At 49.0% G+C, this 25,517-nt stretch overlaps 1 protein-coding gene across 1 annotated transcript in view; it reads right to left on the reverse strand.

Annotated features, from left to right (window-relative positions):
• Positions 1-25,517, reverse strand: part of lrba (LPS-responsive vesicle trafficking, beach and anchor containing) — a 622,382-nt gene that overhangs the window by 385,899 nt on the left and 210,966 nt on the right. Inside the window, 2 exon segments of the mRNA XM_084317903.1 lie at positions 1,435-1,686; positions 23,943-24,096. Of these exon segments, the coding sequence (XP_084174029.1) occupies positions 1,435-1,686; positions 23,943-24,096 (406 nt within the window).

Consider the following 25,517-nt stretch of genomic DNA (forward strand, 5'->3'; position numbering starts at 1 on the left):
AAAGCAGGAGGATAATGTCTGCTCAGAATGGCCCGTTCCCGAAACAAGGTGGCGCATGGACCAGCGTTTTGTTTACGTCCCGCAATGTAACGAGTATCAGAGAAAAAACGGATAGCTGGCCACGCTCCATTACCTAAATGGTACAGAGAACGGAGTAGATGATCTAAATCAATGTACACGGTGCATTGCATCACTTTCTGAGAGAGTGAGTGCACGTATGTGCGCACGTGTGTGTGCGCATACATGTGCGTGCTCGCAAGTGTATACACGTCTGTGTCTTCGCTTGTGTATGCGTGGCGTCTCCGTTCATGGCCCGTTCATTTGTGTGCATTTGGGAAAGGTGCCCCCCCCCCCCCCTCCCTCCTATCCCCTCCATGTAAAATGAATAATGCAGGTATTTGAATATCTTTTATTCAGCTGGAGCAGAATAGAGGGCTTTGGCTCTTGAGGCTGTCAGAGGAAACTTTAATAGACTGGAGCGAGAGACGCAGGAGGCTGAAGGAGGCCTGGGGCTAACGGCTCGGTAACAAGCCAAGGCCATTACGTGCAGAATCCACTACATCATGATAGCGGCCATTTTAGAGTGTTGCCGTGCGGTGGGGTTATAATAACAAGATAAGAGACGCCCTGATAATATGAGACGGGGACGGGGGGGAGAGGGAGAATATAAAGGGTGGGTGGGGGGGGGTCAACGAGGCTATGGGGAGACATGACTGGAGCTGATACAGGAGCTTAGTACCGGCTGATATGAAGAGGATCGATGAACAGGAGAGAGAGGGGGGGGGGGGCAGAGAGCGCGCGAGAGAGAGAGCAGAGAGAGAAAGAGAGAGAAGAGAGAGAGCAGGTAAAATGAGGAGATAAAAGGAGAGATGGAGTGCAGGGACATAGATGAGTACAGGAGACGGAATTATGAGACAGAAATAAAGTAGAGGGGAGGGTTTGAAAAATGGAGACAGGAGTCCAGGTCATGAGTAGAGGACAGTAGAAACATTTGACGGACAGACTGACAGACTGATGGAGAGAGACAGAAAGAGATGGGCCAAGTCTATAGGGTGACAGTATGCAGAAGGAACAAAGACAATATGACAATATCAGTATCACTAATATCAACTGATGATGCAATGTCAACATATGCAGTCGTGTATGGCTCCCGTTGGCTACACAGGTATAAATTCATTCAGATTTTTGGTTCAAAGTTGGTTCATTTAGCTTATGTACTCAAAATGCTAACTAAACAATTTGGGATATTACCTTCCATTTGACTGGTAGAATAATTCAAATGTGTGGTGAATGTATGAATCTACCATGAATGAAAAAGATGGCATCTATACAAAAGCATTGTGGGCAGACGGATACAAACAGATTGAGAAACACACAAAAGTTGGACAAAAGGACCAACGTACAGACATACAGACAGAGACAACATCCCTACACAGATGAAGGAGGACAGACCAACAAAGAGTTTGACAGAGAGACGGGCCGACAGAGAGGTACTGTCCCTTTACCCAGGCGAAGGCACTGTCGGAGGATTCCCCCGGAGGACATGTTCTTCTCCGCCTCGATCTCTGTGAAGTTCAGGGAGCTGGCGAAGATGAGAACATCCACAAGGTTGATGAGGCGCTGGAGGAAGGTGACAGAGGCCTCCACCGCCAGTCCCTGGGACGGCTCGATGTTCTCCAGCTCATGCTGTGGCAGGAGAGGGAGGGAGGGAGGGAGGGAGGGAGGGAGGGAGGGAGAATTTCAGTTATTGATAGTAATCAAGGTCCCAAGTTCACTTGGAACAGTGGTTCTCAACCTGTGGTACCTGTGGTTGAGAACCGGTGGTACTTGGGCCCCCTTGCTGGTGGTACTTAAAAAAATATATATCTTATAATTGTCCGCAGTCATGCCACTGAACTTAGAAGCAGGCCAGGTCAGTGTTTCTAGTTGCGGCGGTGCGATAGTTACATAACCTAAGTGGGGAACAACCAGGAGATCACTGTGACAGAGTAATGCAGTCATAAATCTTTTATTCAACTTCAGCCCCAGATTTCATTTTGTAATGTCGGATAAAAAATGAAATACTCCCACTTTTCTGAAAAGAGTTGTTGTTAAATCTGACATTACAAAAAACAAAAAATTAGGGATGTCCGATATTATCGGCCGACCGATATTATCGGCCGATATCGGCAGTAAAATGTGATATCGGAACATATCGGTATCGGTTTAAAAAATAAATAAAGACTGAATATAAAAATATGAGAAAAGCAAACAAGACGCGGCCTCGGACTGGTGGGGGCCCCTGATTCGAGGTCTTGGTGAGTCGGAGTGTTAAAGAGGCATGATGCTCTGGCTCGCTGGGGCACCGGATTTGGGGTCCTCACGGGGTAGGGACCTTGGTTGTCGATACTGGAGATGACTGGTGCTCAAGTAATCTCGCCTTATGGTACATACATGTGGGTATATGCATGTATATATATGTATGTGTGTATGTATATGTATATATATATATATATATTCTTATTAATTTATATATTTAATTTATACATGACTATTTTATTTTTCATTATTCTGATTTAACTGATGGTCTTGTCATTGTCGTTATTATTATTATTATTATTATTATTATTATTATTATTATTATTATTATTACTGTTATTGTCCTGTGATGTCTTGTTTATTAGTATTGTTATTGTATTGTATTGTCTTGTTTCATGTTGAAAAGGGAAAATAAATATCGGTTATATATATATCCAGTGAAATTATTAGTTACCTGAAATTATTCCGTTTTTTGGGGTGGGAAACCCTGCATATATCGGTATCGGTTGATATCGGTATCGGAAATTAAGAGTTGGACAATATCGGAATATCGGTAAAAAAGCCAATATCGAGCATCCCTACTAAAAATCCATCAAAATCAGTGTTGTTGCTAATCATTGACACATGCTAGCCTATAATAACCCCCCCCCCAGAAAAATCTACTTTGCATTTGATATATTGAAAATATTTCACTTTGTGTGTTTTTTTTTTTAACAATAATTTGTGATGCCCATCACAAACACTGGCATTTAAAGGGTACAATTTCAAAGATTCCTGCACCAGAATGCAGGAAATTAAGTCTTTGTAACAAAAAAGAATCACACTATATTTCCTGGCCTGAATGATTTCCCCAGTCCGGCACTCCTTATGAGAGTTGTCAATGGACAACAACATGCTGTGTGAGTGAGTGAGTGAGTGAGTGAGTGAGTGAGTGAGTGAGTGAGTGAGTGAGTGAGTGAGTGAGTGAGTGAGTGAGTGAGTGAGTGAGTGAGTGAGAGAGAGAATGAAGTACAAATGCTTGCTGTGTGTGAGAGTGAGAGAGTGAGTGAGTGAGTGAGTGAGTGAGTGAGTGTGTGTGAGAGAGTGAGAGAGTGAGAGAGTGAGTGAGTGAGTGAGTGAGTGAGTTTGGATGAAATACTGTACAGTTGTTATTTTGTTCATAATGTTCTCATTTGCTGTGTGATAATGATAGTTATTATTCTGTTATTAATGTGCTCACTGTGTGTGTCACTTACTGTGTGTGAGAGTGTGTATGTGTGTGAGAGAGAGAGAGAATGTTTGAATTAAGTACATTTGCTGAAATACAGTTCTTAATTATCTCACTTGCTATGTGAGAATGTTAGTTATTATGTTCTCAATGCCCCTTGCATTGTATGAGAATTGTGTGGAAGAGTTTGCTAGTTCTAGTGCTACCCCTTTGTACATGATTGTGGCTGTGTCTGACAAAAGTTTACAATAAATAATGTTATTAGGAATACATTTGCCTCCTGTGTGAACTGTGCATAGCTGAATAGACTGTATTTTAACGCCGGTCATATGGTGGTACTTGGAGAGCCAGCTACGTTCTCAGGTGGTACTTGGTGTAAAAAGGTTGAGAACCACTGACTTAGGCCCCGTTTAGACGAGCGTTTTGTGAACAGAAACCGCAAAAGTCATCTTGCGGTTTCACTTTTAATTTTACGTTTAGACGAGCGTTTGAGTGGAATTCTCCGTGCAGACGACGCTGTAACGACGGAGACCCGCTGTCACACGATTGGCGCATATGTCACATGACGTGCTGTGAAGACCCGCCCTACTCTGCCTCTGATTCGCAGACTGTGGATGGGGAATGTGATTGCACCAAAGCAGAGTCACTCACAGACAGTGGGTCCACTCACGCCGCGGGACAGATTCTTGTGTATTTAACCCTTTCACTGCCACACGACAGCCGGTTGTGTGATAGTAAAGGGGTAACCTTCTGTCGTGTGGCAGTGAAAGGGTTAAAAGTACTGCCAATGTAGCCTTCAGGTGATCTCCGTTGATATAAGTCAGACATACTTGCTTTGTTTACGTCTCGGCTACTGGCGCATACCTGCTACCTGTGACGTAAGCAGTACGCGCGACCAGAGCCGTGACAAACCTTTCGTCATCGTTTTAACAGATTTATACGTTTTGATAGTTTAGACGAGATCGCAAAGCTTTTGCGTTTCTAGGAATTCCACCCTGGAAGGTAGTCTCACTTTTTTGCGGTTTCACCCCGTAAAAACGCCGTTTCCGTATAAACGAAAGGCACATCCGCAAAAATATTTTTGCGGATTCACCTGCTAGCGTTTCCGTCTAAACGGGGCCTTAGACTATTAAACTTGACCTTCATATGGTAGTGCTCAATCTGGAAGAAGAGATGGAGACAGAGTGGTAATCACTGGTGAACAAATGATCACAGCAATGTAGAATGTCTCATCATCTCATAGTTCACTCGATCACTGGTGACCAAATGATCACAGCAATGTAGAATGTCCCTTCATTTCATACAGTAGTTCACACTCAATCACTGGTGACCAAATGATCACAGGAACGTAGAATTTTGAGTTAGATAACAAGCATATCAGTGCATATCACATCAGTGTAACACCAATGTAATAAAAAAAGTCAACCAACGAACGCGATTCTTGTACCGGATCTCCTCTCTGGTAAACAAGAATACCCTGAAGACTCTAGCAGGAGCACTCATTCAAGGGTACTACGACTATGCTTGCACCTCATGGTACCAAAGCACCTCAAAGGCACTAAAAAACAAATTACAAACATCTCAAAACAAGCTAGTCAGACTACTACTTGACCTGACTCCTAGAACCCACCTCACCCCTGCCCACTTTGACAACCTAGGATGGCTTAGAGTAGACGACAGAGTACAGCAACTTGCAATGGGCCTGGTCTACAAGATACACTACGCGACCAAGGTACCCATGTACATGTCAAAATACTTCCCAAAGGTCAGTGAATACCACGATCACAACACCAGAGGGAGCTCCACAAATCATGTAAAACCCAGATTCGGCTCAAACAAGGGACTAAACACGTTTCGCAATTATGCCACATCAATGTGGAACGCCCTGCCTAAAGCTGTAAAGGAATGTGAATCACTACCCACCTTCAAAAACACTCTCAAAAAACACCTACGTGAGACTGCAATTCGAAACTGGCCCCTACAAATGTCCTAACCTAGTTGTACAGTAAATGACCAAGTAAGGCTTTGTCAACATTCCAATGTACAGTGTAAAATGTGTATGTGTCCCCTACCCAACCCCCCCCCCCCCCCCCACCTCCAATGTACAGCCCTCACCCAACCCACCCAACCCCACCCCACCAACCTCCTCCAATGTACAGTTTCTACGCCAAATGTATATACACTCCTTTTCTGGACACTTTTGTATCACAAACAGTACTGTATTTGCAAATCTGATATGTCATAAATGTATAGATGTAGCAGTACTGTCTATCTGTATGTCATGTATGTCATATATGTTATGATGAATTGAAAATGGGGGACCCTGGTGGAAACCAGACGAAAGTCTTTCTCTGGTCTGCATCCCCTTAACAATTGTATGTATTGAGATGTACTGTACTGTACCCATTCTGCAATCTGTTAATAAACTTTTCAATCAATCAATCAATCAAGTGCTGAACCCTTGAGATAAACAACCATATACTGTACGTCCATTTTGAATTTATTTTGGACAGCCTGTGCATGTGATACATCACCTGCAATGACTCAACCTCTACATGTCTTTAACTAGAAACAAATACAACACTAACTTAACTCTTGAGATCATTCAGTTTCAAAACATTGTTCATCTGAAAACTTAAAACTGAATTATATAGTTCTCAGTTAGTCATGGGTGTGGTGCACTAGATCCATACAAGATAGAATTTATTTAAAAAAAAAGAATTGTGCCTTTTCTCCCATCCCAATTTATTCATTATACCAATTCCCCCCTGGTCAATGCGCTGCCCTACTGTCAGTCTGGGGAGGGTGTAGACTGCCCTACTATCGTCTGGGGAGGGTGTAGACTACACTACTGTCAGTATGGGGAGGGTGTAGACTACCACATGCTTCATCCGATACATGTGGAGTCGCCAGCCGCTTCTTTTCACCTGACCGTTTCACTAGGAGAGCATAACACTTGCAGAGGTTACGGCGGCTACGTGGCGTAGTGGGCAAGGCGCTCGCCACAAAATGCTGGAGACGCTGGGCTCGTCAGTTCGAGCCCAGCGCTCCACATTTGCTTTCAGTTTAGCTGGTCGTTCGTATTAATACACATTGGCCGTATTAGGGGGTGGGAAACTGATGGGTGGGGATCGGGCGTTGTGGACAGCGACTCCTACAGGTCGGTTGGTGCGCCTGCGCAGTAGAATCAGGAAGTGTCGGGGGCAGCGTGAGCCTCCCACGCGTTACTCCTCGCCACTGAGAGATCGAGCTGCGCAGGTGAAAAGATGCGACTGCTGTTACCTCAAGTACCGGAGGGGACTTGTGCTATGTATGACTTAGTCCACATTGCAGCCGGCTTGTGGGAGGCAAGAAACAGCGTCCGTGACAGGGGAGGGTTGAATTGGATGATACGAAATTGGGATGGGAGAAAATATAGAAAATGGGAGAAGAAATTGATCAAAAACACTTGCAGAGGTTCACGCTATCTCCTCCAGATCCCCTCCCCACTAAACAGGTGCCCCGACCTACCAGTAGGAGTCGCTATCGCAACGACCAGGACTCATACCCTCAGACCTCTATACTACCCAGCCGCTCCATACAAACGCATTTAAACATATTACAAAAACACTGAACATCTCAGTCATACAAAACCAATTTCAAGGAGATATAAGGAATGTATGATAATGGTCTATTTATAAGTGATAGTTTGCATGAAGCTTGTCCTGGTTAGGAGGGGACTGAGACAAATGTTTAGATATTTTGGAATGTTTTCTCAGAATTATATCTCAGGCCACTCAATAGCTTGCAATGGCCAGTAGCCATCGTCACCTCAAGTGTTCCTTTATTCATCTCATTATGTGAGATTGTACACTTGCAATGCTTAAGGGGTATGTTGACTGATATATCAAAACAATCAACCTTAAAGTAAATCCTGCACTGAGAAATAGATTTCTTTATCACCCCCATAAAACCCAGGCAAGGGGCCAATTAAAATTAAAATATGTCATCTCCAGTTATAAATCTGATTAAAACCCTGCATCAGCCCAGATATAACTGAATTATGATGGAATTGAACCTCAAACTCCCCCTTGTCTTCCGAGACGAGCCAGTGGACTAAATGGGTAGTATTGATAGACGCAGAGAATCATGTTACACTAGAGAGCTACAGTCAATGGGGTCAGACCATAGAAAAACAAGCTAACATTGTTAGGCTGAGGCTAACTGTAGTCTAATGTGATTGGGAAAGGTCAACGCGGATGGATAATCCCCGTGACTGGGGCTGACACAGGAATACGCACTTGGACACAGACACACATACACACAGGGTAGAGCATGGCACTACGACTGTCAAGGGTTCAATTCCCACTGTGGCCACTCATACAAAACATGAAAGCCTATGAACTTTGGATAAAAGCATCCACCATATACAGTCCAACTACTGTATACAGTATAAAATGGTATACACTAGAGACGCAACAATACCAATATTTCAGAACAAATATTATTACATAGTACCGGGAACCGTTACCGGAGTACATCTCAATTTAAGTCATTCATGTTGGTATTGGTCTATTAAAAACAATGGCGGTTATGGGCGGCTGGTTGGCGCAGCAGACATTGCGCTCGTCACCAATGCAAGAGACACCGGTCTCGAATCCGGCTGTCAGCGTTGCCTCCGGGAGAAGAGTCGATGGGTGGTAATCTGGTCGTTGTAAACAGTGACTCCTACAGGTCGGTCAGGGCGCCTGCACAGCAAAGACAGGAAATGGCGGGGGCAGTGTGAGCCTCCCACACGTTACACCTCGCCAATGAGAGTTCGCGCTGGCAGGTGATAAGAAGTGACTGGCTGCCTCCACATGTATCGGAGGGGACATGTGATGGGCTTCTATCCTCCCTACGACCGGCCAGTGGGGGGCACATGCGAGCAACGATCAGGACAGGGGAGGGAGAATTGGCACGAGAGGAAATTGGGATGGGAGAAAAATCTGAAGGAGGAGAAAAAGTAGGTAAAAAAAATAATAATGGAGTTTCTTTTAGCAACATTTGGTAGCGTACATTAGCGTTCATTTGTGGCAGCTATTGTTAGCCAACGGCAAAAGAGGATGTGTTAGCCGCTTTGCATTGTGGGGTAGATTAGGAGGACTGAGTGACCTCATTAATGGGGGCAGCATTACTTAATACAATACAATACCCATTACAGGAACATGTGTGTAAATAGTTTGTCAACCCCACCCATTCCCCCACAGCAGGAGGTTTACAATTTTCTCGTCACACTCATTGACCTCAAAGAATTGCCACAATGCAGACATTGTTACTTCCTGCAGCAAACGTTTCATATTACTGTAACGCACGTGTCATCAAAGCATGGGTACTTAGGAGCCCCATCACCACTGACAGATACTATAGATAATATCTGTACACCTCTGGTGCACGCACACACACGCACACACACACACACACACATGTATTGGGTGATTCAGAGGAGGAGGGGGCATAGCTGACACAAGCATTAGCCTCTTTCGGACATGCACTCAGGACAATGCGTTGAGAATTGGGTGCATTGCCCGGAGTTGCCTTTTCAGACATGTAGCACAATGCATGTAATTCTACATGGTAGACGAGTTCGTACATATGAAATAATGTGCTTGGTTTAGGTGAGGGGTGGCACATAGGTAGAGTGAGGGCATGACGCAGAAAGCCCACCCGTGTACGGAGGATCATAATTTTAAATATTTAACTGCCATGTAACCTCAACTATTTGAGTTAAAATAAAGGTTGACAAATGCTGAGACGAATGCCTTGTGTGTCTTGTCCTTGGTCGGGAATGAAATTGAAGGGAATGAAGATAACAGATGTAAATTGTATCCACAACACATGTTTTGATGACATGGCTGTCATCATACCTCAATGACCGCTCCTACCAAGTGTCATGGAGAGGGACCCTGTCGGCCACCCGCCCCCTGCGGACGGGTGTCCCCCAGGGCTCGGTTTTAGGACCCCTTCTCTTCTCCCTCTACACTAAATCACTGGGTAACATTATGACGTCTCATGGCTTCTCCTACCATTGTTATGCCGACGATACTCAACTCTTCCTCTCCTTCCCTCCCTCAGATATCCAAGTCTCTGAGCGGATCTCGGCCTGTCTGTCCGACATCTCCGCCTGGATGACGACCAACCACCTCAAACTGAACCTAAGCAAAACAGAATTGCTCCACCTACCGGCCAAATCCTCCCCCCTGACCGACCTTTCCATCACAGTCGAGAATACAGATGTGACCGCGTCCCCAACCGCAAAGAACCTTGGTGTTGTCCTCGACGACCAGTTGAACTTCTCTGCTCACATCGCAGCGACAACCAGAACCTGCCGATTCCTCCTGAGCAACGTCAGAAGGATCCGCCCCTTCCTGACAAAAGAAGCCACCCAACTCCTCGTCCAATCAACAGTCATCTCCCGCCTCGACTACTGCAACGCAGTGCTCGCTGGCCTCCCGGCCACTGCCACTAAGCCTCTTCAACTCATTCAGAACGCAGCGGCCCGCCTGATCTCAAACCTACCGAAGTCGGCCCATGTCACCCCACTTCTTAGGGACCTGCACTGGCTCCCCATTGCTGCACGAATTCGCTTCAAGGCCCTCGACCTAGCATACCGTGCGGCAAAGGGAACCGCTCCCGCCTACCTCCGGTCAATGGTCTCTAACTACACACCCTCAAGACCCCTACGCTCTGCATCTTCTGGCCGCCTCAGACCTACTCCTATCCAAGCTCCAGGAGGGTCATAAAAGAGAAGTCGCCTATTCTCAGTCCTTGACCCACAATGGTGGAATGAACTACCCACCCCAGTTAGGACAGCCGAAACACGTCCAATCTTTCGCCGTCGACTAAAGACGCACTTCTTCAACCATTATCTGAATTTAAAAAAAAATAATTTAAATTAAAAAAATATCTAACCCTAACTAACCGTACTGTCATGCACTTGTCCTAATAAACTAACCTACACTGTAGCACTCAACACTTTGATGAACATTGTTGCTCAGCTGATAGAGTTGTGCCCTTCCTGATGGCTTGTCGTACAGAACTTGTAAGTCGCTTTGGATAAAAGCGTCAGCTAAATGACAAAATGTAAATGTTTTAATTTAATTATCAGCAGGAAAAGAACAGCTGTACTCAACATTGTTGTGTATGGATCATGGTTAGTGTATATTAATCAATACACCCACTCGCTCGCTCGCTGTGTGAATACTGTGAACAGTGATCCGCTTGTTTTCAGACAAGAGTGTGGTTTGTAATTATGCAGACTTAGGACTAGGGTACTGGGAGGGGAAACTCGCAGACTAATTTGAATCGTTGCGTTCGGACATACAGCCCCTCCGATTAATGTGCGGTTAAGGCCAAGAGTCCAATGCATGTCCAGAAGGGGCTGTACACAGCAGTAGGGGTACTCACAGAGGAGGGGGTGGCAGCATTAGGGGTACTCACAGAGGAGGAGGTGGCAGCAGTAGGGGTACTCATTAGGGATGTCCCGATCCCTTTTTTTGCTCCCGATCCGATCACGATCATGTGATTTTGTGTATCTACCGATACCGATCTTTCCCGATCCGATAAATATTATTTTTTTTTATTCAACAAACATGACCATGTTCACGTCTTAAACTCATACTGAGGCCTTAGTTTTGGTTTTAAATTGCATATCATCATTCATTTATTTATTGTCACAGAGCAGAAGAATTTTGCCAAAACAAACCAATAGTATCCAGCTGCAGAACGGCAGACCAGCCACACTCTCAGACTCAAACGCATTTCCTTTGATTTAATTATACAAGTTTCAAGTTCAAGTTTCTTTAATAGTTGTCATACAGAAGTACAGAATACTTTTATACAAAATGCTTCTTACTGTTACGCTCCAGAGACTGTGCAAGACAAGATAAGATAAGTATGAAATAAAATACAATAGTATAGTATGTAAATTAGAAGTAAAAAAATGAGGTAAAAAAATGAGGTCACAGTGTTCAGTATAGACATATGTACAATGTTCGATGCAGAATAGACGTAACTGAGTTACCATATAATATACAATACACAATACTATGCAGTGTACTAATATACAATACTATATAGTGCAAGGCAGAAATGGGATGAGGTGCAATTTAGGTACAATTTACAGTAGGTGTACGAGTTGTAGTGCAAATCCTTTATCAATAAATATAAAGTGTGTTTGTGTGATCTAAAGTGTGGAGAGTGGGTGCTGCAGTGTGTTTGTTTAAGTGAGTGTGTGCGTGTGGGTGTGTGCTGTGTGCATTTGATGGTTGTTGCATTTTGTTTATTGTTCGTTTAGCAGCCTGATGGCCTGGGGATAGAAGCTTCTTCTGAGTCTTTCTGTGCTCGCCTTAAGACTCCGGTATCGCTTGCCTGACCGCAGCAGTTCAAAGAGGCAGTTGTTCGGGTGGCTCGAGTCCTTAATAATTCTCTTAGCCTTCCCCCTGCACCGCTTGTTGTAAATGTTCTGGAGGGTGGGAAGCCCCCCTCCAATTGTGCGTTCGGCTGAACGTGTCACTCTTTGTAGTCTGCTACGGTCTTGTGCAGTGCTATTTCCAAACCAGGAGGTGATGTTGCCAGTCAGGATGCTCTCTATTGTACATGAGTAGAAGTTCCTAAGGATCTTCTGACTGACTTGGAACTTCCTTAGGCGCCTGAGGAAGTAGAGGCGTTGTCGTGCCTTCTTCACAACACTGTCAATGTAACTGAGGGGTACAATTCCCTGACTGTATTGATAAGTATGGTATCATTAAACCACTACCGCTTTATGTACTTTAATTACTGGCCATACAGTACACGATATATGAATATGATGAACACTTCCCACAATGAAATCGGTTCCAGTCAAAGGTATTAATCAAGTATTTAATGGAGCAAAAGGTACATAGGATACTTTACATTATTCTTTGAATGCACTTGTAAGGCAAAGGAGTATGCGTAGGCAAATCAATAACGAATGTCCATTCTCTGGTTACGCAGGAGGTAATTATACAACGTGAATCTTAGGGAATTATATCTATGGTACACTAGTAATAGCGGGAGATACTGGAAGGGGTTCCCACTGGTTGTAAGCCAGCAAGGGGGTAGAAGATCTGTCGGTAGTAGGACGTCTGGTCAACGATGACTAGGGAGACTTCAGGTACAGAAGCCGGTGCAGTAGTCTCTTGATCCACAGACGAATACAGCTTGGTTCTCTTGTAGACTGTAGCTCTACAGTGAAGAAAGCTAGGCGGCCTCAGGCTCTCTGAGCGCCGACTCGACTTGACTCCTCTCGGGGTAAATCCAACACGTGCAGGCGTCGGCGATTATCCGCTCCATAAATCATAGGACCAAAGCAAATATATTCCAGCCGCAAAGAGCTATGTAGTCGTCGGGTAGATTAATCCAGTGTACATGTCCATACGGTTCTCGCCTAGGTCTCCTCGGGTGAAAGCGCCATGCGGTCGGCCCAGCCTGGATAAGAACTCTAGCTAATACGAGAAAGCGTTGGAGATGCTGGTCACTATAGAATTCTAACCGCACGATACACTATACACAAATAGACTATTAAAGACTTAATAGAAATATGTCGCACTCGACGGTATAGCGCCAAACTCTGACAATTCAGTTACTAATTCGCACGCGGTCTCGATGCTCTATTCTGAGGCCAAACAGGCCATACTTCACCGCACGTTGTATCGTGGGTGAGGCTTCAACTTATCGGTAACATACTAAATGCACGAAGGGTACGGAGGTAAGGGGCTAAGGGGCTTCTACATTCACCTGCGCCGTATTTATACGCACGGTGCACAAACTAGTTCCACTCTCATTTCTGTCGCGTATCCCTGGGCAAGGTTGGGCATGTCCAGACACGTCGTGTCGGTGACTTTGAACTTGGCTCCGGGGGCCGGTCCCTGGCGCCGGTGGACCACTGTCCAATAGGAGAATGAAATATTATGGGCTGGACTAAAGGGATATTCCGTGTATATGTACAAGGAATATACAAGGGATATCAAACGATATACAAATACTATGCAATATATATCAATAAATAAATATATATATTCGGTTTAATCTGATCCTTTGTAACAGTCAATGTGTGTGGTCCATGTCAAGTCCTCGGATATGTGGGCTCCGAGGTACTTGAAACTGTTCACTCTCTCAACCGGTGCCCCGTCGATGCTGAGGGGGCTGTAGTCCTTGACCCCCGACCTCCTGAAGTCCACAATCATCTCTTTTGTTTTGCTGACGTTCAGGGAGAGGCAGTTCTCCCGACACCACTGTGACAGATTTTCTACCTCTTCCAGGTAGGCCCTCTCGTCGTTGGCAGAGATCAGGCCCACCACTACTGTGTCATCAGCAAATTTGATGATTGTGTTGTTGTTCCGCTGTGCCACGCAGTCATGTGTGTACAGGGAGTAGAGGAGGGGGCTCAGAACACAGCCCTGGGGGGCCCCTATGTTGAGCGTGATGGATGAGGAGGTGCAGTTGCCTGCTCTTACCACCTGGGGTCTGCCCGTCAGGAAGTCCAAGACCCACTGGCAGAGGTCATAGTTCAAGCCCAGGTCCCTGAGCTTGGCTATGAGTTTGGAGGGGACTATGGTATTGAATGCTGAGCTGTAGTCGATGAACAGCATTCTCACATAGTTCCCCTGCCTCTTGTCCAGGTGTGATGCTGCTGTGTGCAGCACATGGGCTATGGCGTCCTCCGTGGACCTGTTGGGGCGATATGCAAATTGCAGGGGGTCCAGGTTGATGGGGAGGGAGGAACAGATTTAGCCCTTCACTAGCTTCTCAAAGCACTTCATGGCTATGGAGGTGAGGGCTACAGGGCGGTAGTCGTTGAGGCAAGCAGGCGTAGATTTTTTGGGTACAGGGATGATGGTGGACTTCTTCAGACAGGTGGGGATGACAGCCTGTTCCAAGGACAGGTTGAAGATGTCAGTGAATACCGGGGCCAGTTGGTCGGCACAGACTTTTAGGACGCGGCCGGGGATGCCGTCCGGTCCTGCTGCCTTCCTGATATTCACTTTTTTAAAGATCCGTCTCACCTCATGCTCTGTTACCCTGAACACTGAGTCTCCATCAGCAGACCCCCCCCCCCCCCCCATTGCCGTGGTTTGTAGGCTGGTGTTGTTATTCACAGCCTCAAACCTCGCATAGGAGTTGAGATCATTTGCTAAGGATATGTCACTGTTCATCTTGAGGGAGGTGCCTTTGTAATCTGTCATTGTTCTGAGGCCCTGCCACATGCCTCTAGAGTCAGCCTGTTCAAACTGAAGTTCAACTTTATCCCTGTAATGCCGTTTTGCCTCTGTTACTGCTCTCCTGACGTATCTTGCCGTCTTGTGTTCTTCCATGTTGCCTGTCACCAGGCCGGAGTTGTAGGCTGATGTGCGCACTTTCAGAGCCTCACGGACGGATTTATCTACCCAGGGCTTTTGATTTGGGTAGATTCTAATTGTGGTAGAGGGGATTGTTTCTTCTACCAGAGTACAGACAAAGTCAAGCACCGTTTCAGTGTATTCGTTAATATTGGCTGCGTTATCACGGAATACCCTCCAGTCTGTGCATTCAAGTGCAGCTTGGAGTGTCTCCCCTGACGTCACGGTCCAACGCTTAACCTCTCGCGAGACCACCGGCGTTCGCTTGAGACTTTGTTTATACTTTGGCAAAAGAAAAATGGCGGCGTGATCGGACTTACCGAATGGACTAAGAGCCTGTGACTTGTACCCATTCTTAAATTGCGAGTATACATGGTCTAATATGTTCTCGCCTCTGGTGGGACAGGTCACATGCTGATAGAAATTTGGCAACACCTTTTTAAGACGCGCGCTGTTGAAATCGCCCAGAACCAAAATGGCAGCGTCAACATTAGCTGTCTGGAGTTTATTTACTTTGTCGTGTAACTTTGAAAGTGCGGTCCCAGTGTTCGAGTGTGGTGGGATGTACACTCCGATGAGGACGATGGACGTTAACTCTCTCGGAAGAAAGAAGGGTCGACATTTGATCGTGATGAACTCCAGGTCTGGGGAGCAGTGGTTAGACAATTCCTTTGCGTTGCCTATATCGCACCACTCCTTGTTTATCATGAAGGCAATGCCGCCTCCTTTCGTCTTTAGTGACTCTGTCGTCCGGTCCTTGCGGAGGACAAAGAAGTGGTCTGCCGGTTCTATTGTATGATTCGGGACATCTGGAGACAGCCAAGTTTCTGTGAAACAGAGGACATTACAGTCCCGAATGTCCCTCTGGAATTGGATCCGTGCTCTGATGTCGTCCAGTTTATTTCCTATCGATTGCACATTGGCCAACAATATGCTGGGCAATGTGGTTCTGTGTCTTTTGGACCTCAGTCTGTTCCGGACCCCGGCTCTCTTCCCTCGTCTTCGCGGCTTCTCCTGGCTTTGGCCACGGCCACAACAAAGGATCTCCGCTGGCCACTGTTGTTGTTCAGCAATCCGATCCAGAGAGCAATCCAATCGGTAAGTTTCCCTTAATCCAATGTCAATGATTGACTGACGGTCATACACATATAATGCACCAACAGTTGGTGCAAATAAAACTCTTAATACTATGAAAATTAACAAAAGAAAGCACAGTCTCGACGGAGCGATCAGAGAGGCAGCCGGTCGGAGCGGCGCCATATTTTGTGTAGATGATGATGATTTATGTCAAGGATTGCAATGCCTCGCTTGAATGAAGTAAACTTTTCACCTGGATAACGTCAACATCAGGGTGAATGTAATGTGAGAAATTGGGATTAAAAAAAAATAAATAAAAAATGTAATTTGGGTCTGAGAGTTTGGCTGGTCTGCCGTTCTGCAGCTGGATACTATTGGTTTGTTTTGGCAAAATTCTTCTGCTCTGTGTGACAATAAATAAATGAATGATATGCAATTTAAAACCAAAACTAAGGCCTCAGTATGAGTTTAAGACGTGAACATGGTCATGTTTGTTGAATAAAAATAAATAAATAAAATACAAATTTTTTTATTTATTTTTTGCCGATCCCGATCTTCGGAAAATCACGTGATCGGATCGGGACATCCCTAGTACTCAGAGGAGGAGGTGGCAGCAGTAGGGGTAATCACAGAGGAGGAGGTGGCAGCAGTAGGGGTACTCACAGAGGAGGAGGTGGCAGCAGACAGTAGGGGTACTCACAGAGGAGAAGGTGGCAGCAGACAGTAGGGGCACTCAGAGGAGGAGGTGGCAGCAGACAGTAGGGGTACTCAGAGGAGGAGGTGGCAGACAGTAGGGGTACTCACAGAGGAGGAGGTGGCAGCAGACAGTAGGGGCACACAGAGGAGGAGGTGGCAGCAGACAGTAGGGGTACTCACAGAGGAGGAGGTGGCAGACAGTAGGGGTACTCACAGAGGAGGAGGTGGCAGCAGACAGTAGGGGCACACAGAGGAGGAGGTGGCAGCAGACAGTAGGGGTACTCACAGAGGAGGAGGTGGCAGACAGTAGGGGTACTCACAGAGGAGGAGGTGGCAGCAGACAGTAGGGGTACTCAGAGGAGGAGGTGGCAGCAGTAGGGGTACTCACAGAGGAGGAGGTGGCAGCAGACAGTAGGGGTACTCACAGAGGAGGAGGTGGCAGCAGACAGTAGGGGTACTCACAGAGGAGGAGGTGGCAGCAGACAGTAGGGGTACTCACAGAGGAGGAGGAGGTGGCAGACAGTAGTGGTACTCAAGAGGAGGAGGTGGCAGCAGACAGTAGGGGTAATCACAGAGGAGGAGGTGGCAGCAGACAGTAGGGGTACTCACAGAGGAGGAGTTGGTGGCAGCAGACAGTAGGGGTACTCACAGAGGAGGAGGTGGCAGACAGTAGGGGTACTCAGAGGAGGAGGAGGCAGCAGACAGTAGGGGTACTCACAGAGGAGGAGGTGGCAGACAGTAGGGGTACACAGAGGAGGAGGTGGCAGCAGTAGGGGTACCCACAGAGGAGGAGGTGGCAGCAGTAGGGGTACTCACAGAAGAGGAGGTGGCAGCAGACAGTAGGGGTACTCACAGAGGAGGAGGTGGCAGACAGTAGGGGTACTCACAGAGGAGGAGGTGGCAGCAGTAGGGGTACTCAGAGGAGGAGGTGGCAGCAGACAGTAGGGGTACTCAGAGGAGGAGGTGGCAGACAGTAGGGGTACACAGAGGAGGAGGTGGCAGCAGTAGGGGTACCCACAGAGGAGGAGGTGGCAGCAGTAGGGGTACTCACAGAAGAGGAGGTGGCAGCAGACAGTAGGGGTACTCACAGAGGAGGAGGTGGCAGACAGTAGGGGTACTCACAGAGGAGGAGGTGGCAGCAGTAGGGGTACTCAGAGGAGGAGGTGGCAGCAGACAGTAGGGGTACTCACAGAGGAGGAGGTGGCAGACAGTAGGGGTACTCACAGAGGAGGAGGTGGCAGCAGTAGGGGTACTCACAGAGGAGGAGGTGGCAGACAGTAGGGGTACTCACAGAGGAGGAGGTGGCAGCAGACAGTAGGGGTACTCACAGAGGAGGAGGTGGAATCAATAGGGGTACTCACAGAGGAGGAGGTGGCAGACAGTAGGGGTACTCACAGAGGAGGAGGTGGCAGCAGTAGGGGTACGCACAGAGGAGGAGGTGGCAGCAGTAGGGGTACTCACAGAGGAGGAGGTGGCAGACAGTAGGGGTAATCATAGAGGAGGAGGTGGCAGCAGACAGTAGGGGTACTCAGAGGAGGAGGTGGCAGACAGTAGGGGTACTCACAGAGGAGGAGGTGGCAGCAGACAGTAGGGGTACTCACAGAGGAGGAGGTGGAATCAATAGGGGTACTCACAGAGGAGGAGGTGGCAGACAGTAGGGGTACTCACAGAGGAGGAGGTGGCAGCAGACAGTAGGGGTACTCAGAGGAGGAGGAGGTGGCAGACAGTAGTGGTACTCAAGAGGAGGAGGTGGCAGCAGACAGTAGGGGTAATCACAGAGGAGGAGGTGGCAGACAGTAGTGGTACTCAGAGAGGAGGAGGTGGCAGCAGACAGTAGGGGTACTCACAGAGGAGGAGTTGGTGGCAGCAGACAGTAGGGGTACTCACAGAGGAGGAGGTGGCAGACAGTAGGGGTACTCAGAGGAGGAGGAGGCAGCAGACAGTAGGGGTACTCACAGAGGAGGAGGTGGCAGACAGTAGGGGTACACAGAGGAGGAGGTGGCAGCAGTAGGGGTACCCACAGAGGAGGAGGTGGCAGCAGTAGGGGTACTCACAGAAGAGGAGGTGGCAGCAGACAGTAGGGGTACTCACAGAGGAGGAGGTGGCAGACAGTAGGGGTACTCACAGAGGAGGAGGTGGCAGCAGTAGGGGTACTCAGTGGAGGAGGTGGCAGCAGACAGTAGGGGTACTCACAGAGGAGGAGGTGGCAGACAGTAGGGGTACACAGAGGAGGAGGTGGCAGCAGTAGGGGTACCCACAGAGGAGGAGGTGGCAGCAGTAGGGGTACTCACAGAAGAGGAGGTGGCAGCAGACAGTAGGGGTACTCACAGAGGAGGAGGTGGCAGACAGTAGGGGTACTCACAGAGGAGGAGGTGGCAGCAGTAGGGGTACTCAGAGGAGGAGGTGGCAGCAGACAGTAGGGGTACTCACAGAGGAGGAGGTGGCAGACAGTAGGGGTACTCACAGAGGAGGAGGTGGCAGCAGTAGGGGTACTCACAGAGGAGGAGGTGGCAGACAGTAGGGGTACTCACAGAGGAGGAGGTGGCAGCAGACAGTAGGGGTACTCACAGAGGAGGAGGTGGAATCAATAGGGGTACTCACAGAGGAGGAGGTGGCAGACAGTAGGGGTACTCACAGAGGAGGAGGTGGCAGCAGTAGGGGTACGCACAGAGGAGGAGGTGGCAGCAGTAGGGGTACTCACAGAGGAGGAGGTGGCAGACAGTAGGGGTACTCATAGAGGAGGAGGTGGCAGCAGACAGTAGGGGTACTCACAGAGGAGGAGGTGGCAGACAGTAGGGGTACTCACAGAGGAGGAGGTGGCAGCAGACAGTAGGGGTACTCACAGAGGAGGAGGTGGAATCAATAGGGGTACTCACAGAGGAGGAGGTGGCAGACAGTAGGGGTACTCACAGAGGAGGAGGTGGCAGCAGACAGTAGGGGTACTCACAGAGGAGGAGGTGGCAGACAGTAGGGGTACTCACAGAGGAGGAGGTGGCAGCAGACAGTAGGGGTACTCACAGAGGAGGAGGTGTAATCAATAGGGGTACTCACAGAGGAGGAGGTGGCAGACAGTAGGGGTACTCGCAGAGGAGGAGGTGGCAGCAGTAGGGGTACTCACAGAGGAGGAGGTGGCAGCAGACAGTAGGGGTACTCACAGAGGAGGAGGTGGCAGACAGTAGGGGTACTCACAGAGGAGGAGGTGGCAGCAGACAGTAGGGGTACTCACAGAGGAGGAGGTGTAATCAATAGGGGTACTCACAGAGGAGGAGGTGGCAGACAGTAGGGGTACTCGCAGAGGAGGAGGTGGCAGCAGTAGGGGTACTCACAGAGGAGGAGGTGGCAGCAGACAGTAGGGGTACTCACAGAGGAGGAGGTGGCAGCAGTAGGGGTACTCTTAGAGGAGGTGGAGGTGGCAGCAGACAGTAGGGGTACTCAAGAGGAGGTGGCAGCAGACAGTAGGGGTACTCACAGAGGAGGAGGTGGCAGACAGTAGGGGTACTCAAGAGGAGGAGGTGGCAGCAGACAGTTGGGGTACTCACAGAGGAGGAGGTGGCAGACAGTAGGGGTACTCACCAGGCCACGTGAGCGGATCGGCGCGGCCGAGAAATCCGCTCTTCGCTCTTTAAAGCTTGGTCCGCTCCGCTAATCGCTCATGTTGACCCCGCCCCCAAGTCGCTCTCCGCTCGCTCCCCGCTCCCCTTGAATCGATCGCTCCCCGCTGCCCGCGCCAGGTCGCTCGGCAGTTTTTTTTTTTTTTTTTTTTTGGAGCATGGTGTAAATTAGCTCAAACTACAACAGTCTACACCCCCTGGGCCCCTTAACAATTGTTTGTATTGAGCCGCATTGTAATTGTACCCATTCTGCAATGTTAAATAACATTGTTTATCCATTCACTAGCTCCATTAAGCGATGATAGGCTAGCCGAGCCACAATGCTATGGTCGCTGCCATTAACGTTAGCATGTAAGCTAACGACAACAACAATGGCGTCGATACTTTTTCTGCAGCTCGACCCTACTCAGTGAAGGAGGAGGAGTGAAGCCTGAACCGGATATCACAGGTTCACCCTTCTCATTGGTTGAAAATGGCCTTCATGTTTGTACATCGCCATCTGTTGCTTTGGCATTGTACTGCACGTATATTACATCAACAGTGTTAAACCACTGTGAGCGGCCTGGAGTGGATTGGAGCGGAGGAGAACTCTCGCTCCGGACGTCGCGCCGACTCATTTTAAAACCCACTCCTCGCTCACGTCAAAACCGGCCGCTCCGCGCCCCGCGCCGCTCACGCTCCGATCCGCTCACATGCACTGGTACTCACAGAGGAGGAGGTGGCAGACAGTAGGGGTACTCACAGAGGAGGTGGAAGCAGACAGTAGGGGTACTCAAGAGGAGGAGGTGGCAGCAGACAGTAGGGGTACTCACAGAGGAGGAGGTGGCAGACAGTAGGGGTACTCACAGAGGAGGTGGAAGCAGACAGTAGGGGTACTCAAGAGGAGGAGGTGGCAGCAGACAGTAGGGGTACTCACAGAGGAGGAGGAGGTGGCAGCAGACAGTAGGGGTACTCACAGAGGAGGAGGTGGCAGACAGTAGGGGTACACAGAGGAGGAGGAGGCAGCAGACAGTAGGGGTACACAGAGGAGGAGGAGGTGGCAGCAGACAGTAGGGGTACTCAAGAGGAGGAGGTGGCAGCAGACAGTAGGGGTACTCACAGAGGAGGAGGTGGCAGACAGTAGGGGTACTCAGAGGAGGAGGCAGCAGACAGTAGGGGTACTCACAGAGGAGGAGGAGGTGGCAGACAGTAGGGTACTCAGAGGAGGAGGAGGCAGCAGACAGTAGGGGTACTCACAGAGGAGGAGGTGGCAGGCAGTAGGGGTACTCACAGAGGAGGAGGTGGCAGACAGTAGGGTTATTCACAGAGGAGGAGGTGGAATCAGTAGGGGTACACAGAGGAGGAGGTGGCAGCAGTAGGGGTACTCACAGAAGAGGAGGTGGCAGCAGACAGTAGGGGTACTCACAGAGGAGGAGGTGGCAGCAGACAGTAGGGGTACTCACAGAGGAGGAGGTGGCAGACAGTAGGGGTACTCACAGAGGAGGAGGTGGCAGCAGACAGTAGGGGTACTCACAGAGGAGGAGGTGGCAGCAGACAGTAGGGGTACACAGAGGAGGAGGTGGCAGCAGACAGTAGGGGTACTCACAGAGGAGGAGGTGGCAGCAGACAGTAGGGGTACTCAGAGGAGGAGTTGGTGGCAGCAGACAGTAGGGGTACTCACAGAGGAGGAGGTGGCAGACAGTAGGGGTACTCAGAGGAGGAGGAGGCAGCAGACAGTAGGGGTACTCACAGAGGAGGAGGTGGCAGACAGTAGGGGTACTCAGAGGAGGAGGTGGCAGCAGACAGTAGGGGTACACAGAGGAGGAGGTGGCAGCAGTAGGGGTACCCACAGAGGAGGAGGTGGCAGCAGTAGGGGTACTCACAGAAGAGGAAGTGGCAGCAGACAGTAGGGGTACTCACAGAGGAGGAGGTGGCAGACAGTAGGGGTACTCACAGAGGAGGAGGTGGCAGCAGTAGGGGTACTCGGAGGAGGAGGTGGCAGCAGACAGTAGGGGTACTCACAGAGGAGGAGGTGGCAGACAGTAGGGGTACTCACAGAGGAGGAGGTGGCAGCAGTAGGGGTACTCACAGAGGAGGAGGTGGCAGACAGTAGGGGTACTCACAGAGGAGGAGGTGGCAGCAGACAGTAGGGGTACTCACAGAGGAGGAGGTGGAATCAATAGGGGTACTCACAGAGGAGGAGGTGGCAGACAGTAGGGGTACTCACAGAGGAGGAGGTGGCAGCAGTAGGGGTACTCACAGAGGAGGAGGTGGCAGCAGTAGGGGTACTCACAGAGGAGGAGGTGGCAGGCAGTAGGGGTACTCACAGAGGAGGAGGTGGCAGGCAGTAGGGGTACTCACAGAGGAGGAGGTGGTGGCAGAAGACAGTAGGGGTACTCACAGAGGAGGAGGTGGCAGACAGTAGGGGTACTCAAGAGGAGGAGATGGCAGCAGACAGTTGGGGTACTCACAGAGGAGGAGGTGGCAGACAGTAGGGGTACTCACAGAGGAGGTGGAGGTGGCAGCAGACAGTAGGGGTACTCAAGAGGAGGAGGTGGCAGCAGACAGTAGGGGTACTCACAGAGGAGGAGGAGGTGGCAGCAGACAGTAGGGGTACTCACAGAGGAGGAGGTGGCAGACAGTAGGGGTACTCAGAGGAGGAGGAGGCAGCAGACAGTAGGGGTACTCACAGAGGAGGAGGAGGTGGCAGCAGACAGTAGGGGTACTCAAGAGGAGGAGGTGGCAGCAGACAGTAGGGGTACTCACAGAGGAGGAGGTGGCAGACAGTAGGGGTACTCAGAGGAGGAGGAGGCAGCAGACAGTAGGGGTACTCAGAGGAGGAGGAGGCAGCAGACAGTAGGGGTACTCACAGAGGAGGAGGAGGTGGCAGACAGTAGGGGTACTCAGAGGAGGAGGAGGCAGCAGACAGTAGGGGTACTCACAGAGGAGGAGGTGGCAGGCAGTAGGGGTACTCACAGAGGAGGAGGTGGCAGACAGTAGGGGTATTCACAGAGGAGGATGTGGAATCAGTAGGGGTACACAGAGGAGGAGGTGGCAGCAGTAGGGGTACTCACAGAAGAGGAGGTGGCAGCAGACAGTAGGGGTACTCACAGAGGAGGAGGTGGCAGACAGTAGGGGTAATCACAGAGGAGGAGGTGGCAGCAGTAGGGGTACTCACAGAGGAGGAGGTGGCAGCAGACAGTAGGGGTACTCACAGAGGAGGAGGTGGCAGACAGTAGGGGTACTCACAGAGGAGGAGGTGGCAGCAGACAGTAGGGGTACTCACAGAGGAGGAGGTGGCAGCAGACAGTAGGGGTACTCACAGAGGAGGAGGTGGCAGCAGACAGTAGGGGTACTCACAGAGGAGGAGGTGGCAGACAGTAGGGGTACTCACAGAGGAGGAGGTGGCAGCAGACAGTAGGGGTACTCACAGAGGAGGTGGCAGCAGACAGTAGGGGTACTCACAGAGGAGGAGGTGGAATCAATAGGGGTACTCAGAGGAGGAGGTGGCAGCAGTAGGGGTACTCACAGAGGAGGAGGTGGCAGACAGTAGGGGTACTCACAGAGGAGGAGGTGGCAGCAGTAGGGGTACCCACAGAGGAGGAGGTGGCAGCAGTAGGGGTACTCACAGAGGAGGAGGTGGCAGACAGTAGGGGTACTCACAGAGGAGGAGGTGGCAGCAGTAGGGGTACTCACAGAGGAGGAGGTGGCAGCAGACAGCAGGGGCAGGATTCCTCCACAGGCCATGATGAGGTTATCCACCACCTGGGAGATGAGATGCACTGTGTTGTGGACAAACACCACGTTCTCACTGCTGTTCACAAAGTCCATCACCGTCTTCGTAGAGTGACTGAGAGGGAGAAACAGGTCATCACGAGGGTTAACTTACTGCACAAAGTAGAATACGAATACAAGGAATGGTACTCGTCTCATTGTTGTTGTTATACAGTACATATAATATATATATATAATATAAAAAGCTAGATTTTATTTTTTATAAAAAACAAATACAGTACATATAATAATTCATATGACACTAATGTTATCCATAATGTCCAGTTTTACAGGATCATCAGAAAAGTATCCTGTGAAACCTAAACAACCAGGGGTGTGGGTTACATTCCATGTGTACCTCAATAGGTAGAGCATAGTACCGACAATGCCAGGGTCAAGGGTTCGATTCCCACTGGGGCTAAAATGTACGTAAACCATAGTACTTTATAGGCCACCATATTGAGGAACATTTTGAACCAATGGATAATGACAATGATGACTGCAGCAGGAAGCAGAATTGTCAAAAGGAACAAAATCATTGTAGCTAATATAGTGGACTATAAGGAACAAATATAATGGAATAATACTGCTGATCAGACAGAAACTATTGGCTAAATAACCCATTGCTTCTACATTGCTTTAATCAATTCCTTAAAGGCCTTGCCCCATTTCTTACTTACCAATGATGTTGTAGACTGGTCGACCTTTCTCTACACAATCAATTCTGTTCTTCATACTAGCTCATACTTCATACTAACTCTCTTCAACTCATTCAGAACGCAGCGGCCCGCCTGATCTCAAACCTACCGAAGTCGGCCCATGTCACCCCACTTCTTAGGGACCTGCACTGGCTCCCCATTGCTGCACGAATCCGCTTCAAGGCCCTCGACCTAGCATACCGTGCGGCAAAGGGAACCGCTCCCGCCTACCTCCGGTCAATGGTCTCTAACTACACACCCTCAAGACCCCTACGCTCTGCATCTTCTGGCCGCCTCAGACCTACTCCTATCCAAGCTCCGGGAGGGTCATCAAAGAGAAGTCGCCTATTCTCAGTCCTTGCCCCACAATGGTGGAATGAACTACCCACCCCAGTTAGGACAGCCGAATCACGTCCAATCTTTCGCCGTCGACTAAAGACGCACTTCTTCAACCATTATCTGAATTAAAAAAAAAAAAAAAAAAAAATCTAACCCTAACTAACCGTACTGTCATGCACTTGTCCTAATAAACTAACCTACACTGTAGCACTCAACACTTTGATGAACATTGTTGCTCAGCTGATAGAGTTGTGCCCTTCCTGATGGCTTGTCGTACAGAACTTGTAAGTCGCTTTGGATAAAAGCGTCAGCTAAATGACTAAATGTAAATGTATGTAAATGTAGCGCCACAAACCAAATGCAAAGTCAATGGACTCCTGTCTGTACAAGCTGACTGAAGGTAACTGAAATCTACTCCACAGTGGACACAAAGTAGATCTATTTTACCTTCAGTCAGCTT

The sequence above is a fragment of the Notolepis coatsorum genome (genome assembly GCF_963971535.1).
Source record: "Notolepis coatsorum genome assembly, chromosome: 7".
NCBI lineage: Eukaryota > Metazoa > Chordata > Actinopteri > Aulopiformes > Paralepididae > Notolepis > Notolepis coatsorum.